The sequence below is a fragment of the Petaurus breviceps genome, unplaced genomic scaffold, assembly GCF_028583685.1.
Source record: "Petaurus breviceps papuanus isolate PSGF00001 unplaced genomic scaffold, PetGlider_PUasm1.0 90035, whole genome shotgun sequence".
NCBI classification, from domain to species: domain Eukaryota; kingdom Metazoa; phylum Chordata; class Mammalia; order Diprotodontia; family Petauridae; genus Petaurus; species Petaurus breviceps.
Genome location: NW_027187165.1, coordinates 649,932 through 667,273, shown reverse-complemented (window position 1 = coordinate 667,273; position 17,342 = coordinate 649,932). Strand labels below are relative to the sequence as shown.

Sequence of the window (17,342 nt, the reverse complement as noted above, 5' to 3'; positions counted from 1 at the left end):
GGTGTATATGATTAAATACATTTGGAGACAATTTATCTAAAGGGTCAAGTAGAAAAGAGCAGCTAGCAATGGAAAATGGTTAGTGCCATGGGGCATCAAACATAATATGAAAAAACTGCTGCTATCATGCTCAGATTCTTATACACTAAAATGTCTGGAAATATGCCACTGCTATAAGAAGACCATAGATAGTGGAATTATGTTTGGTTCTATGCTTAGGGTCTGAGTTCAAATCCAGCTTGAATCCAAAGCACTTGAGAGAATGAGAGAGTGTGGGTTAGGGACTTGTCTATAGTGAATGAACACTTCTCAAAGTACTACGGAGTGTAAAAAAAAAGGGAGATGAATATCTAATGGCTATTTCCTAGCTGGATAAAGAAACTGAGTAGAAAACTGATTCACTGATACTTGTTCTAGTTTGTAATTGCCCTATTTCCAGATTGAAAGGCCCTGATTTCTAATTAGTCTCATGTCCAGGATAGTATTAATCTATTTTTCTTGGGGCTTTAGTTACTTTTCCATTTAATGGTCCAAAACTCCATTACTCTGATTCCACATTGACGAATTCTTGGAAAGTACTTTGAGTTTTTTTTTTGATAGCAAAATCCCCCTTCATCTTTTCACATCTCCAGGAAACATCTGAATCACTAAATCTACATATCCTATGGGGCAGAGATGAAAACTATATCCTATGTGTACATTGATTTATGAGCCAATAAATGTTTCACATGCAGCTAGGATTTTGAATAAAGTAGTTGGAGCAAAGAAATTATCTAACTAACATGAGAGCATAGCAGAAAAATGATCATGGGGAAGTGTGATGAAATTTTAATTGTATAGAATGGTCAGGATCCAAAGATGAAATTGCACTTGTGCCAAAATTCAACTCTTAACTTCCTGAGAAGTCATTTAACTTCTCCATACATCATATTTCCTATTTATTCCTTGGATTTGGTTTGTTTAGATTTATTAGAACAGACCTATGGGTCTGTATGAGGTAAAAATATCATAAATAATAAGAGCTGACATTTACTCAGTGTTTTGAAATTTACAAAGAGCTTTAAATGCACTATTTCATTTGATCCTCACAACAATGCTTTGAGGTAGCTCTCATTAGCTCCCTTTGACTGATCAAGAAACTGATGCCCAGATAAGTTAAATAACTTGCTCATAGCCACCCAGTTAGCAAGTCAGAAGTGAAATTAAAATTCAGTTTTTTCCTAACTTCCAGTCCTACCATGTTCCCACTATACAACACTATCTCACAAAGTGTAATTAAATGGTAATTTGTGTGTGTTTCCTTATTTATAAAAGATGCAAGCTCAGTCTTGAAAATTGAGAATGGGAGCAAGTGTAGCAGAATGGAGCTTGGGGATTTTAAAGATATCTGAATCCATTAGAACAGAGAGGCTATATAAATAGAACCCCAAACCAGTTCCTTCTCATCTATCATGCTGCCTGAACATGCATTTCCTTGCTTGTGAGTTGGAATGGAAGAGAGAGAACAGAAAGTGGATTGTTCACTTGGCTTGACTTTGAGAAGTCACCCTTTCTTTGTCCCCAGGCTATTTGATTGAAACTTAACCCTTTCACTCTGTTATGTCATAGCATGGTTACCCTCAGAGGGCACTTCATAGTGCATCACAGAAGCAGCAGAGCTTAGAGTCTGGCTTTTGGGTTTGGGGATATTAGTCCTAGAAAAGGTAGGGTCTTAGAGTAAAAAAAGTGCCTTGAAAGAAATCCTGGCAGGTACTACCTAGTATAAAACCTTGCTCAAATAGTATTAAGAAATGGAGCTTTGTTAAACTAAAGGATTTCAAGAGATTATTTCATGAGCAAAAAGATAACTTTCTAAGCATGAGTACTGAAATGATCTCTAATAATCTCCTAGAATATAGAGCTCCTTAACTTGGTTAATTTTAGGGTTTTATATTTTATTCATCTTGATTTTGTGCTATGCAGCTAGCCATTTAAAGTAATCAAATAAATGAAAAGCATTCCAGCAAAGTTAGAAGGATAGGAAGCATTATGGGAAAATCTGAGCCATTAATGAAACTTTATTTAGAGCCATGGTTGACCTGGTCATGTGAGGTCATGGGTGTTTAAAGGTTTCCCTTATCCCCAACCCAAATATCTTTCCCAACAGTTCACTCTCTCCAGTTTAGGGGAGGGAACCCACACTTGCAGATCCAGTCATTAAGTATAAATATGAGCTTCAGCTATGGGAGTAGAGTGCCCTCTTCCACAAGGGGTCATGGCTATGGACTCAGTTGGAGCAAAGATTAATTCTTGATTGATGGAAGGGCAATATGACTCCAAAGAGCAGGAATTTGGTTTTCTTATACTCTCTAGCTAATTATTCCCCCACCATCCTAAGAAGAACCCTGAGGGAAATCTATAAAACACAGCTTAAATATAGCTCATATTAAAGTGTTTCCATAAAGATTAATAGAAGTATCTTTTAGAAAATTTACCCAACATACAATTTACAATGAATAGCAGGTATCAGGTATAGGACAGCAAGCCTTTTTCTTTATCTCAAGTAAATGCTTAAAAACCCCAAAGAAGAGCTACTGTGTATTGAGAAATCTTTAAAACATGAGCATCCCTACCATTTTAGTCTATTATACACTCCAAAGATATAGAAGAGACTTCCAGGAAATTTGTGGAACTGCTGAACAGATATTTCACTTTTACCTCATATCTGTATTGTCTGTTAGAGTTTCTGATCAGTCTAACATGTGTGGCTCATCATCCCATTGGTTGTCATCTCCTCTTCTGAGCAGGGTATAATTGTAGTTATTACCTTCATACTAGACAACTAGCACTTAATTTAATCATTTTAGACCTCTAGAGCTCACAAGGCAGCAAGGAAGCCTGGGAATATTCATCTCAGGCTCACTGTTCAATAGGAGAAGAAAGACAAATCAGAAGAGGCCGCTGGGGATTTGAGCTCCAGTCTCAGGCTCACCTAAGCAGTCACATGTACTCAATGTATCTCTCATATCAGCTGCTGGGGATGTACAAATGGAGAGTGGTTAACTCATGCTCCCATTTGCCCTTGCTCAAAATCCTAAGGAGAACTGGCAGAGTACCAAGTATTACCCTTCAAAGAGAAGAAAAAGTAAGAACAGAAGTTGTTACTCTTATTAACCTTACTCAGTGACTGGCTTTTCCCAGATCAGTGGTTAGTCCTCTTTGGCACAGCTCTTCTCCCAAACACAGGGTCTCTGGTCATGCACATTTTTGGTAAGGAGTGAGAGCATAGACCCATCCCCATGCATGCTACTTTGGATGGCTTTCATCCCAAATTGCAAGTCCACAAGGAGAAATACAGTATTGCTACGTCATCCCAAGGCATTAGTTCTTTGGTGCTAAACTGGAGTACTTGTGGACCATGGGAAGGGGCCAGGGCATAGGCCATCCCCATGCAGAGGATAGCCCCAATATGCCCCAGTCTAGCATGGATTCCCCAATTAACTCTATTATATCAGGCTTTGCCTTCTATTAAATTTTAGATCTATTAAGTAACAAGTTATACATTTTCACACATCTTAATAGAAATGAGTTTGTCTGAATGATTCCTGAGAGCAGGATTTTGTGAAGAAGGAGGAAAGGGAATTGGAAGGCCTTAGTGAGTCCTGGAGTGAATTGGGGTTATTGACATGAGGCTGGGAAGAATGCTTAAAGGGGAGATCAACTTTGGCTACTTCACAATTTTTTCCCCAGGACAAAAGCATCATAGATCATCAATTTAAATCACTGAAAGAGAAAGACTGTATAGCTATAAATTAATTCAACAGAACACCAAGGAACATACTTATATATTAATAACAAAAGTAACACTTTGGGGAGGGGGTAACTTGGAGGCACAGTGGATAGAGTGATAGGCCTGGAGTCAGGAAGACTCATCTCCCCAAGTTCAAATCTACTTTCAGACATCTAATAGTTGTGTGACCCTGGGCAAGTCACTTAACTCTGTTTGCCTCAGTTTCCTCATCTGCAAAATGTGCTGGAGAAGGAAATGGCAAACCATTCCACTATCTTTGCCAAGAAAACCCTAAATGGAGTCACAAAGAGTCAGACTTGACTGAAATGATTGAAAAACAAGAAAAATAGCACCTTGGGAGTAGCAGGAGACATTCATGGTATCAGTCTATATCAGAGGCAGGTAACCTGCGGCCTCAAGGCCTCATGTGGTCCTCTAGTTCTTTGGGTGTGGCCTTTTGACTGAGTCCAAGTTTTACAGAAAAAAATCCTTTTATTAAAGGGATTTGTTCTATGAAATTTGAATTCGGTCAAAGGACCACACTTGAGAACCTAGAGGGCTACATGTGGCCTTGAACCTACAGGTTCCCCACCCCTGGTCTATATAGTGAAGAGGAAAATAAAATCAAAGGTTTAACTTTTTATTTATTTATTTAAGTATAATTTATGTTACTTTAAGCATTACAAAATGCTATACATATATCATTTTATTTGACCCTTACAACACCCCTGTGAAGTAGGTATTGTTATTATCTTCACTTCACAAATGAGAAAACTGATACTGAGAGAGGTCAAGAAGTTTACCTGGGGTCACACAACTATTAAGTGTCCAAGGCAGGATTTGAACTCTAGTTTTTCTGTCTTCATATTTAGTACTCTACCCACTGCTACACCCAGTTACCTCTCAAAGCCTTCATTTTGCATATTAAGAACTCTGCATTATTAGGCTAAATTGTACATCTTTGGCTAAATATGTTCAGGAATAAGAGCTTATGTGGCAACTCTATGTATCTTTCAGTCACATAGATTTTGTCAAATAGCAACCAGTGATACAAAGGGTATAAAAAAGGGAAGCTGTGACCTTCTTTCAGACAAGTCTTTAAGTGTCTTTTCTCTGTCAGCTAGTCAAAATCTATATATCTCAGTGATGTCTGAAAAAATGTGGAAATAAAACAAATGGACTCAGCCCAATGAATAATTTGGCACACTAACCTACTTGGGAAAGAGGCTGTTATTTAGGGCCAAATTCTCATTTTATTTAATTCTATGGATGAAAGCCCAAGAGTTGCAGCAGGGAAGAAGCAGGGCCAACAGAGGAATAATGGATGTACAATGATAGATGGATCCTTGGATCATGTTTCTAGTGACAATACTAGAAGCCAGAAGTAATCTCAAGAACAAATCTAGAAATGTAAAGAAAACTTTCTTCCCTCTGTCATTTTAGAGACATAAGCAAATACAGACCTCATTTAGTGAAGGTTTTATTTAATCAGATAAGATTGTAGTTGGTTTGTCTATCAGTTGTTCATTAAGAATTTTTCTTGTTCTCTTAGAATTTGCTTCACATACATTTGTGGTTTAATATGTAAAATGCTGTTTATTGCTAGCAATTATTGGGATAATTCAGACACTAAGTCCTTTTGATGGATGATATATAAAGAACTAGAGAAAAAAAAGTTGTGTTTTCCTTAAATTGTCTGGTATCTTGCATCAGACCTTGATCTTACCTTGTAAACAGGAAGCCATTAAGAGGTAGTGGTCAGTTTTCAACCAGACTATAAAACATCCAGAATATTGAAGGATCCAACTCACTGCCTTTTCCATATAACATAATCTTTTAAAAGTCTGGGATTAACATAAAGGTTATGATAACAATATGTTCCTGAAAAATTGCTGGTGTCCAGTATGTGCCACAGGTGGGAATGGAAGCATCTCAACATGGCATGTTTTAGATTAGTGTGTTCTACTTGTACCAATGAATAGCTTTTCATCATTTCTTGTTAGGTTAATGGAAACCTTAAGTAAAAATCTTGTCTGGAGTCAGTGAATACAAGATTTGTTGGTAATACCATTGCTGCTCATCATCAACAACTATTATTACCCTTTTTATCTCAATGTGAGAAGTGATTTATCAAAACCTTCTCTGACATTTATATGTATTTTAACCCACTTCAGGGATGCTTCATCTGCTAATCGGTTTTATATCAGCACTATGTGGTCAGCACAAAATTGTGTGACTGTATTATTTTGAGACACAGAATGCTCATTTCTTGGAATCCTATCTAGTCATAGTAAATCATTTCCTTTTATGATCTAGCAACATAAAGGTTCTGCACAGTTCTCCCCAGGAGGCATGGCACAGGGGAAAGAAAATGTGTACATGAGGATATCCAGGTTCTAGTTTTGCTTCTGTCATATATCTTAAATATAAGCTGCCTATGCTTGGGCAAATTGATTCAAACTCAGGGCTTATTTTTTTCCCCAATTATGAAATGAAAGGTTGAGCTAGGATGCTTTTTAAGGTTCCTTCCAGCTCTGAGATCCTGTTATTCCAATGTACATAAATTCATCTTGGCTAAAGAAATAGCTTGTCTCTTGTGTTTGGTGACCAGGCTTTCATTTATGTCATGTGTATCATTGTTCTTGTGATATTTTTCTGCCTTTTTCTGTGCTAAAATTTTGGATTGTGCTTCTAAAACTGTAGAACATTTTAAAGTCTTACTATAGATGATTGCACATATTGTTAAAAGTGGTACAGTGCGAGATGGGGGTGGGGGGCTTATCCCAATGGTTTTGGTCAGGCTGATCCTTGATGCTTTTAAGTGGACAGAATCAATTCCATAATGCCTACCGTTATTGGTGGAATGGAATCCTGTTCCACTAAAAGCAGTGTTTATGATTTTTTGGATTCTGTCTTGTATTACTAGTCCAGGTCAAAATTGCGAAGTCAGTGGAGCTGGGTTTCAATTACCCCAACTTTGCTCCCTTTCCTCTGAACTTGGTGGTGCCCCCTCAAGATACCCAATACCATCATATTGTCCCTGCCATTCAAACCTAATGTCAGGAAAGGAGTCAATAATTTCATTCTTATCTAGGCTGACATAACTGATAAGGTTTACTATTACATTCTTTAGAAGTATCTGCATTTAAATAGAGGAAGAAACTTTATTAAGCTAAAAGAATGAGTCTCTAATTGTAGAATTTCAGGGATTAGAAAACTATGGGGAAACTTTTTCTTTCTTCCCTGCCTCCTCCCCCCAGGGCAGATGTGGGATTCTTAACAGTCATGAAAACCCACTGTTGTTTTCCTACAGTGCCTATGTACCTATGAGCTCCTTGCTGAGCAGGTAGTCATACTGGCTTTGGCAGTTAAGTTCAGAAAGTGCTAGAACCTGTGATTTCCCTACTTGTGATTACCATCAAGAAACCCTGCATATCTCAGTAGTGACCCCACTAATGAGGCAACTTCAAAAACATTGAATAGCTATTCCTGCTAGAGGAAGAAACAAGTTTTGCCAGTATTTTCTATGGGGTTCCTTGCAGCAAAGCACAAGTCTAGTAGCTTAAATGGAAAAGAGAATGCAACAGTTGCCCACAAGTTAGCCCAGCCCATTCCAGAAGAGGTAAGTATGGGTGAAAGTTAGGGAGAATCAACATACTTCCTTTCTCTCTTCCTCCCCATTTAAGCTCTATTCAGAGAAATCCCTTGAAGATAAATAGTACTCCCAATTTACTGGAAGAAAATAAAGTTGTGACTTTGTATTTTTTTTTAATACTAATGATCTAGATAAAAAATTTTTTTAAAATTTATATTCCCTCATGCATCTACGTGTTGATGTCAGGGACATGTGATATGTGTGTATGTACACGTATATACACACACATTTCCACATGACTAGACATATGATTTCTTTGGCGAGGAAATTCCTTTACCACTGCAAACCTGTCCCTTCTCTGAAAATTTATAGTTTTAGGGAATTACCTGGGGACAGTGTGTGGTTAAAGCAATTTGGTCATATTCCCTCAGCCAGTGTGTGGAAGGGATGGGACTTGAATTCAGATCTTCCTGCCTCTGAGGTTAGTTCTTTATCCACTAGTCCAAACTCTCACACATGAAAGTATAAATATATGTATATGTAAATGACTTATATAAGTGCACACATGATTATAATCAGAAAGAGTACTAGCAGAGTTGAAGTAAAAACTTCATTTTATCTCTTAAATTTAGACAGCTCTTGATTAACCGTGGTAATAATGGAGTTCATATGCCATCCACATTCATCTAACTCTCCAAAAGGGAGAGGCTTCTAACACAGGGACAGCTACTATTCCAAATCCATGATAGGAAGTCTGGATACAGTTCAAATAGATGCTCTGGGATATAGTTTCTCCACATAAAGCTTTTGTTGTTGTTGAATTGTTTTCAGTTGTGTCTGACTCTTTGTGATTCCATTTGGGGTTTTCTTGGCAAAGATAATGTAGTAGTTTGCCATTTCTTTCTCCACCATGTACAGCTTAGGTGAGATTTAAATGCTGGTGGTTGTTAGCTACATAAAACTAGAAGATTAGAGGACCATTCTCCAAAAACTAATCTTTAAAGGTGAAAATCTGAGTGTTACAGAAAAATTCACTCTGCTATACCTACAGTATGTTCTCTTCTACTCACCCACTCCCTGGATGTTATGCTTACAGAAGCAGCCCTACTGTGGTATGGTTAAAGGGCAAGGGGATCTGATAATTTGAGGATAATTTAGTTGGCCTGGCCTTCATCAATCACAGGAAAAACATTGATTTTTTCTTTGAAATGGGTAGCATGTGAATCTAAATCACAGAGCAACACCTAATTTAAATGAAATTTAGCTAGTATTTCCACAAGGATTAGGCCAAATCCTGACTCAACTCATGAACATTGCACCATTGCCTAGTGGTCACAATAGACTCCAAATTCCTGTTCTTTATTTTAAAGGGGTGGAGGGCAAGTTTGCTGGCAAATGAAAATGCATTGTAATGGCTCAATATGGAGGAGGCAAAACTGAAATGAATGATAGGGTGGTCACAGAGCTTCTGTGTTTTCCTTGTTGCCTTTTTTTCTGCTCTGCTCTGATTAATATTGCCAGTATGACTGTTGACCTCACAGTGGATGTGTTTTACAAACATAATTAGGGAACAAAAAGATTGTTTGCTGGGAGATGCTGTTCCAGAGTTTACTTTATAGGCCAGAATGGGAGTGAAACATGTCCTTCTTTATTGGGCCACTTTCCTCAGTCAGTTAGGAGCCTCAAATTTTTGTAGATACACATGAATTTTATTTTTGTTATAAACTATATAACTCAAAATAAACTATGATTCAGTGATGAATTGAAGATGGTAAGGAAGCCATTAGGGAAAGGGCTGTCTTTCAGGCCTTACAGAAAGGCTTGGGTTTACAGCCAAAAAAAGACACTGAAGGGTTAGTTAGTTAGCCTGGAAGGGTAGATTGGAAGGGGAGCAGTTATAAGGAAAGCATTTTGCAAAACAGGATGTGATATCAATATGAACTGCTGATACAACTACTACTCTAAGTTCTAAAAAGGGAAAGAATCAGAGGAGAGGGACCTTTGTGTGGGTTTTGAAGTTCATAAAGGATGTTGGAAAAATGGAACAGGAAAGGGCACTTTCTATGTCTTGGAGCAGCATAAACTAAAATAAAGATGGGAATTGGCATACCATATGTAGTATTGCTAAAGTAAAATAAAAATACCCCTCTCCCTTCCAACTGGCCAATTTTTGTTCCCTTTAGTATGGCAAAGACCTTCTGAGAAATCCTATAAAAATATTCCCACCCTCCACTCTTCTCCCTACCTCACCATTGATGACACAAACTCAAAGATTAAGGTCAGTTCTAGGTAAAGTTGTGAAATGAGGGGAGGAGGAGACTTAAATTTGGTGTCCACTTATCTTTCTCTCTGAGCTTGTCTGTCATGCCTCCATTGGTGTCCATTACATTCCCAAAGGATATTATTCTGAGTTGGATGTTAATAACAGCAATAATGATTCACAATTCTTTTGCTTGTCTCATCATAACCCAGTGGAACAGGTGGTACAAAAAATGATCCCTACTTTTAAAATTACTTGAGGCATTGAGGATAAGAAAGGTTAAGTGATTTGCCTAGAGTCATGCAGCTCATGTAGTGGTGATACTGTGTGGTAGAGAGAATTCAAGACCTGGTATCAGGAACTCTTGGTCTGAACCAGGTTGTCTGATTCCAAGTTCAACATTCTTTTTGAGACACTAATGGTCATCTGATAAAGCTTAACATAGCCTAAGAGTTATTTGTATTTAATAGGAAAAATTTAAAGCTAAAAGGAATAAAGCTGTGCTGGTAATAAAGAGATCAAGCTTGATATTTGGGGGTAAAGACTCTGCTCCTTAACCACCTGCTTGAAAGGTTGGTTTTGGAGGAAGGTGCTTGGAGAGAAATCAATGTGGAGTGAGATGGCAGGCAGGTTAGTTCTTTATGTCACATTCCTCTTGGAAATGTCTAATGTGTTACCAAAGACCTCAGCTTTAAGTACCCTCAAAATCACTGGGACACTAAACATCAGGTTGAGGCTTTTAATCTTGATAGATTAGAGGTGGACAATCTAGTTTATGTCCTGTGAAAGCACATTCTGGGCCCCAGAAAGGACTCTGACTCCCATGAACATTCAGAAAAAAAAATCACCCCACCTCAAAGAGACTTATCTACTAAACAAAGTCAGAAATGATCAAAGCCAGACCTTTGAGTTACCACACAGAGATTGCCACATCTAAGAAGGGGGAGCAGCAGGGGAGAGACAATGAGGTGAAAGTAAAGGTTGTTTTCTCCCTGACAGTTTATAACTGCACTCCATTTACATGTCATTTGTTTTCAGAAACAAATGTATGAGTTCATAGGCCAGGTCCACATTAGTATAGTTGAAAGCCCAGGGCAATTTGAGTTCAAACAGAGCAACAGTGGATGAAGCAAATGTGTGTGTGTGTGTGGGGGGGGGGAGGCGACAAACAGGGAGGAGTTCAGGGAGGATTGATGAAGAGGGGGGATCAGGAGTGCTAAAGAAAAGTATAGAATAAATGTGACTCTCTACCTTGGTACCCTTGAGGGAAGTAAAGACCGGGAGAAAAATATACAATGATAAAAGACAGGCAGAAGGATTGTCTGGAACTGAATTGTTGGAATGGAGAAAAGGAACACAATGGAAGAAAGAGGAAAAGAAAGCATTATAGGTTATGGGGCACTAATCCAGAACACAGGCAACTAGGTGGCATAGTGGATAAAATGGTGGAACTGGAGTCAGGAAGACTCATCTTGCTGAGTTCAAATCTAACCTCAGACACTCACTAGCTATATGACCCCAGGCAAATCACTTAACCCTGTTGATTCCATTTCCTCATCTGTAAAATTAGCTGGAGAAGGAAATGGCAAACTACTCCAGAATCTATGCCAAGAACACCCCAAATGGGGTTATTAAGAGTAGGACATGACTGAAAAACAACTGAACAACAAGTCCAGAGTACAAAATCTTGTGACTCTGGATTTCCACACTCCAGGCCTTCCCAGTTTCCTCTAACATAAGCAGGGTAGAGCATTATGGTAGAGCATCTTGTAGTTTTCTTGTTTCATGTTCTGCCTTAGCAAGGAAAAGTTCCCCAGGGCAAAGGAATCTCTGCTAAGGAAGACAAAGTAGCAAGAGGCTATCAGGAAATGGAGGGGAGAGTGAAAAAGCAGAATAAAAAAACTCTAAACAAAAGATAATGACTCATAATTATTCTGAGATAGAAGAGTGGGGTGGAAATAAGGCTGTATCTGCAGTATAGATAGAAGGACTGGAACAATTATAGAGAGGAAGCAATGTGAAACAGAGATAGAGAAATGACAACAGAAATCTCTAAACTCTAAGGAATGTGAGAATCAGTCATGGGAACCAGGAGGGTGAATATTTTCTGTCTGTGAAATATAAACATATAAATAAATGAATAAGTAGTTGACTAGGCTAAGTAAGTGGTACTCTTGTGGTGATGATTTCATAGGCTCTTAAAACATCTCTTAGAGGTCAATTTAGTTCAAAATTTACTATATACTTAGTATGTTAAAAGCACTGTGCTAGATTATAGGAATATGGGGGAAAAACACTTTGTGGCAGCTAGTTTGTGTCATGGATAGAGCACTGGCCCTGGAATCAGGAAGATCTATATTCAAATTCAGCCTCAGATACTTACTAGCTGTGTGACTCTGAGAGAATCACTTAGCCTCAGTTTCCTCAACTGTTAAATATGGATAATTACAACATCTTCCTTACAGGGTTATTATGAGAATTACAAGAGAATATTTATAAAGCATTTAGCATGCTGCTTGGCACAGAGTAGGAGCTATAAAATGATTATTCCCTTCACTTCCCTTTCCTACCTTTCTAGCTCCAAATCTATGATCCTATGATTCCCCAAGAAGCTCACATTTTACTGGGAGAAAAAGAAACCATTTTAGTTGAGGAGATCAGAAAAGTCTTCTTGGAGGACATCCCATACTTGAACTGAGATTTTAAAGAAGGGGGGGGCAGGAGGGTGTGATTCTGAAAGGTGAAGGTGAGTAAGAAATATATTCCAGGTTTGAAAGACTGCCTGTGGGGAAGAACAAAACTTGGGGAAAAAGAGTTTTGTCAACGGAACTGAATGAAATTGAATAGTTGTCCATCTTGACTGGAATGTATAAGTGAAATAAACTTGGAAATGTAGATTGGGACCAGATTGTAAAAATTCTTAAAGCCTTTTGGCAACAGGGAACCACTGAAAGCTTTGGGAAGAGAGTTGAAATGGACAGAACTATACCTTAGCAAGATCATCATGAAAGTTCTGTGGAAGATGGCTTGTAGAGGAGATAATGAAGGAGATCATACAAATTAGAAGACCATTGACATAGTCCCAAGGACAGAGGTGAGACCTGAACTAAGGTGGTTAGCAGCTAGAGTCAAAATAAAAGGATGGGTGTGAGGGATATTCTGGGGGTAGAATTGACAAGAATTAGCATCTGGTTAGATGTGGAGGGTTAGAAAGAGAAAAGAATAAGATATGACTGATACTTTGAGCCTGGGTGACTCGATGGTGGCATTTAGAGAAAGAGAAGTTGGGAGAAGGGGAAGATTTAGTAAGGAAGATATTGAGTTTAGTATTGGAAGATTGAGAGCTCCAATAATGAACTGGTGTACTCCTAACTCCTTTAGCAGCTACACCTCTGAAAGGAAAAGGCATCAACTATTTAAATAGATGCCAGATTCCATCAGGCAGTTGGTGATGTGGAAATGAGATTCAGCTCTCTCTCTCTCTCTCTCTCTCTCTCTCTCTCTCTCTCTCTCTCTCTCTCTTGCCCTTTTTCCTTCCCTCCCTCCATATATGTTTACACTTATATATCTATCTATCATGTGTAGTCATATACCTACATACTTTCTGCTGTATTCTATTTCTTCCTCCTTCTCACAGATGCAAACTATTGTGCAGTGTTTGGGAGTCTTTCCAGGAAAGGTCAGCAGAAAGATTCACCTTGTTGTACCAACCATTCCAGAGAGTTTTCCTAATACAGATTACTAGGCCCTTTGCATGATAGTAATTGCAGACATTTGTACAGCTTACTAAATGTGTTACCTAAGTTACAGTTTTTAATGAAGACTTGCTTCAGTGCTGAATTTTTATAAATTATATTTGGAGACTTATTCTAAGGCTCTGCCAGTGAGACTTGGACGTGTTATTTCGCTGGTACCTGGTCTGCAACTTAGTCTTAGAGAAGTTGCCTAGAGCCCTGAGAGGTTAATGACTCGCCTAGGTTCACAATCAGTACTCGCCGGAGGTGGTACTTGAATCCAGGTCTTTCCAGATTCGGGTCCAGCTCCCTATCTTTCAAGCTATGTGCTGTTGCCCGGAGTCCAGTTTAATTGTCCATTTTGGGCGGTGTTTTCCATCTCTTCCTACCCTACCTCCACTCTTCTCCTTTCCCCTCTTCCCCCCCCCCCCCAGCCACGGAAATCATCCCTTGAAAAAACCCTTTAGGCCTCTGAGAAAAGTCTTGGGTGTCGGAGGTGGGGGGGGGGGAGAGATGCCATAGGGTGGGGGTGAGACGGGAACAAAGGGAGTGGTTCTTTTCCAATTATGTTCTATTTATATTTCATTTGTTTTCGAGCTGGTTGGGTAGGGGAAAGAAGAGAGCCTGGGTACTGTCGGTGCTGAGGGCTGGGCGGGGCGGCTCGAGGTCGCTGTCCACCGCCTCGGTGTTGAATTCGTTCTGAGACCACTCAGCGCTCCTCCCCCTCGGCTCCTATTCCTTCATCTTCCCTCCCCCCGGAGCGGCAGCGGCAGCGGCAGGAAGCTGAGCCACGGCCAGGCACTGCAAGGTTGGGCTGGAGCTGCCGAGAGGCCCCAAGCAGCGCGGGCGGGGCCGGGGTGTGGGGCGGCAGTGCCGGTGGAGAGGCCCGGATACCATAGCAGGGGCGGCGGCGGCGGCGGCGTGCGGCACTGGAAACGGCCGGAGATGTCTGCTAATGTAAGAATCCCGGAGGAGCCGGTGGCGAAGGGAGCGGAGGCGGAGGCGGGGTCGGGGCTGAAAACAGCCTTTGCTTGAGTAGCGGGGCTCCGCGGCTGCCCTGGCGGCTGGCGGCTATGGAGCCTGAGGGTCCTCGGCGTGGCTCGGAGGCTGCGGGGCTCCCGCTGCTCCTGGTGCTCCAGTCCCCGGTGCTGCTATTGCTGTTGCTGGCGATGCTGCTGCCCGGCCCGGAGGCCTCCCCGTTGCGCTACTCAGTGCCAGAAGAGCAGGAGCCCGGCTCGTTGGTAGGAAACTTGGCCAGTGCCCTGGGGCTAGAGCTGCGGCGCCTGGGGCCGGGGTGCCTGCGCATTAACCACCTGGGCGCACCGAGCCCGCGATACCTGGAACTGGACTTGACGAGTGGCAAGCTCTTCGTCAACGAGCGCATGGACCGAGAGGCACTTTGCGAGCAGCGGCCCCGCTGCCTGCTCCACTTGGAGGTGTTGGCCCACAGCCCTGTGGCAGTGAGTGCGGTCGAGGTGGAGGTGCTGGACATCAATGACAACTCGCCTCGCTTTCCGCGGCCGGACTACCAGCTGGAGGTGAGTGAGTCGGTTGCTCCGGGAACGCGCTTCCATATCGAGAGCGCGCAGGACCCGGACGTGGGGACCAACTCGGTGCAGAGCTATCAACTCAGCCCCAACGAGCATTTCGCCCTGGACCTCAAGCCCCTTCAGGAGAACAGTAAGGTGTTGGAGTTGGTGCTGCGCAAGGGCCTAGACAGAGAGCAGACCAGTTTGCATCGCCTGGTCCTCACAGCCGTGGACGGGGGCAGTCCGCCACGCTCGGGCACAGCACAGATAGTCGTGAATGTCTTGGACACCAATGACAACTCTCCCGCCTTTGACCAATCTACTTATCGTCTTCAGTTGAGGGAGGATTCGCCCCCGGGAACCCTGGTGGTGAAGTTGAATGCGTCGGACCCGGACGAGGGCTCCAATGGCGAACTGGTTTATTCCTTTAGCAGCTACACTTCTGAAAGGGAGAGGCAACTCTTCAGCATCAACCCACTGACTGGAGAGGTAAGAGTGAGTGGGGCCCTAGACTATGAAGAAGCCTCTTCCTATCAGATCTATGTGCAGGCCACTGACCGAGGTCCTGTGCCCATGGCCGGTCACTGCAAGGTACTGGTGGACATCGTGGATGTGAATGACAATGCCCCTGAGGTGGTGGTCAGTGATGTGTATAGTCCGGTGTCTGAGGATGCCATGCCTAGCACAGTGGTCGCCTTTATGAGTGTCAATGACCAGGACTCTGGCTCCAACCAGAGGGTAAGCCTCAGCCTCCCAGCTTCTCTGCCTTTTCGACTCAATGGGCTGGGGAACTCCTACTCCTTGGAGGTGAGTGGTCCACTAGACAGGGAGAGAGTGGCTGCTTACAACATCACATTGACAGCCACGGATGCAGGGACTCCTCAGCTTACTTCCCAACAGACTATTCGGGTGGAGATTTCTGACATCAATGACAACCCTCCACGTTTCCAGGAAGCTGCATACTCAGTCTATGTCCCTGAAAACAATGTGCCAGGGGCGCTGCTCTGCACCGTGCAAGCCACAGACCTAGATGCCAACCAGAATGCTGAGGTAACCTATTCCCTTTTAGAGAAGGAAATCCAAGGGCTGCCAGTCACCTCCTATGTATCCATAAATGAAGTAACTGGTAACATCTATGCAGTCAGCTCCTTTGATTATGAGAAGTTGCGGGAGTTTGATGTGATTGTGGAGGCCCGGGACAAGGGGAGTCCTCCACTGAGCAGTACAGTCACTGCCAATATATATGTAGTGGACGCCAATGACCATGCTCCACACATCTTGTACCCTACCTCAACCAATTCATCAATGGCCATGGAGATGGTTCCTCGAACAGCTTCAGCTGGCTACTTGGTCACCAAGGTAATAGCCATGGACTCAGACTCAGGGCAAAATGCTTGGCTCTTCTACTACTTAGCCCAGGCCTCTGACCCTGACCTTTTCAAAGTGGAGCTCCACACAGGAGAAATAAGGACTACCCGGAAAGTGGGTGATGAGAATATGTCCACTTTCAATCTGACAGTTCTGGTCAGGGACAATGGACAGCCATCCCTGTCTGCCTCAGTGCTTATTACAGTTGCTGTAGTGGACAGGGTTTCAAAAATACTCCCTGACACCAGAAGACATGTTAAGAATACTCGGACATATTCGGAGATTACACTTTATCTCATTATTGCACTGAGCACAGTTTCATTTATATTCCTTTTGACAATCATTGTTTTGACTATTATCAAATGCTATCATTACACTGCATATGGCACCTCATGCTGTGGGGGCTTCTGTGGAGTCAGGGAAAGGTGTCCTGCAGAACTCTACAAACAAGCTAACAACAACATTGATGCAAGGATCCCACATGGTTTGAAAGTTCAGCCTCACTTCATTGAGGTGCGGGGGAATGGCTCCCTCACTAAGACCTATTGCTATAAGGCCTGTCTGACAGCAGGCTCAGGAAGCGACACATTCATGTTTTACAACACAGGGGCCCAGACTGGCCCTGGGCCACAGGCAGTGGTGACTGACAGCAGACATCTGACTGGTCAAAGTGGGCAGAGTGCACAGAACCTGATCATTCTTAAAAATGAGTCCACTACTCCCAATGAGGTGAGGCTGTAAGGGTGGTGGCCAGGAATTCTGGCCAGATTCTGGTTCTCTGGATTTCATGCAATATTATTCATGTTGGAATTTCCTGTGGGCATCTCTCACTAGCCCAAGTTTCCTGTAACTGTTTGGAATCCAGAGTCCATTTGCTCAGCTCTCTCTGTGTCTGTTTCTGTCTCTGACTCTGTCCATCCTTCTGTCTCTCTCTACAGAACTGCAATTTTATAAAAGTCCATTCCTTTATTATTGCAGACAGTGGATTGATCACTAATTTGTCCACATTTAGTTTTCCTTCCAGCTGTACTAGGGCCTGTTCCAAAAATTATTGAGAAATAGATGTGGTTTAAAAAAAAACAACAAA

General features: G+C 41.8%; 1 protein-coding gene across 4 annotated transcripts in view; it reads left to right on the top strand.

Annotated features, from left to right (window-relative positions):
• Positions 1 to 17,342, top strand: part of LOC138176631 (protocadherin alpha-C2) — a 140,963-nt gene that overhangs the window by 72,582 nt on the left and 51,039 nt on the right. Inside the window, exon 1 of one of the 4 annotated variants that reach the window (XM_069107414.1) lies at positions 14,099 to 16,984. The exons of 2 other annotated variants lie outside the window; for them this stretch is intronic. In XM_069107414.1, the coding sequence (XP_068963515.1) occupies positions 14,432 to 16,984 (2,553 nt within the window). In that variant the 5' untranslated portion in view covers positions 14,099 to 14,431. Of the gene's footprint in view, positions 1 to 14,098; positions 16,985 to 17,342 lie in introns of those variants that run through there. One more of the 4 variants, XM_069107412.1, reaches the window with a different exon arrangement.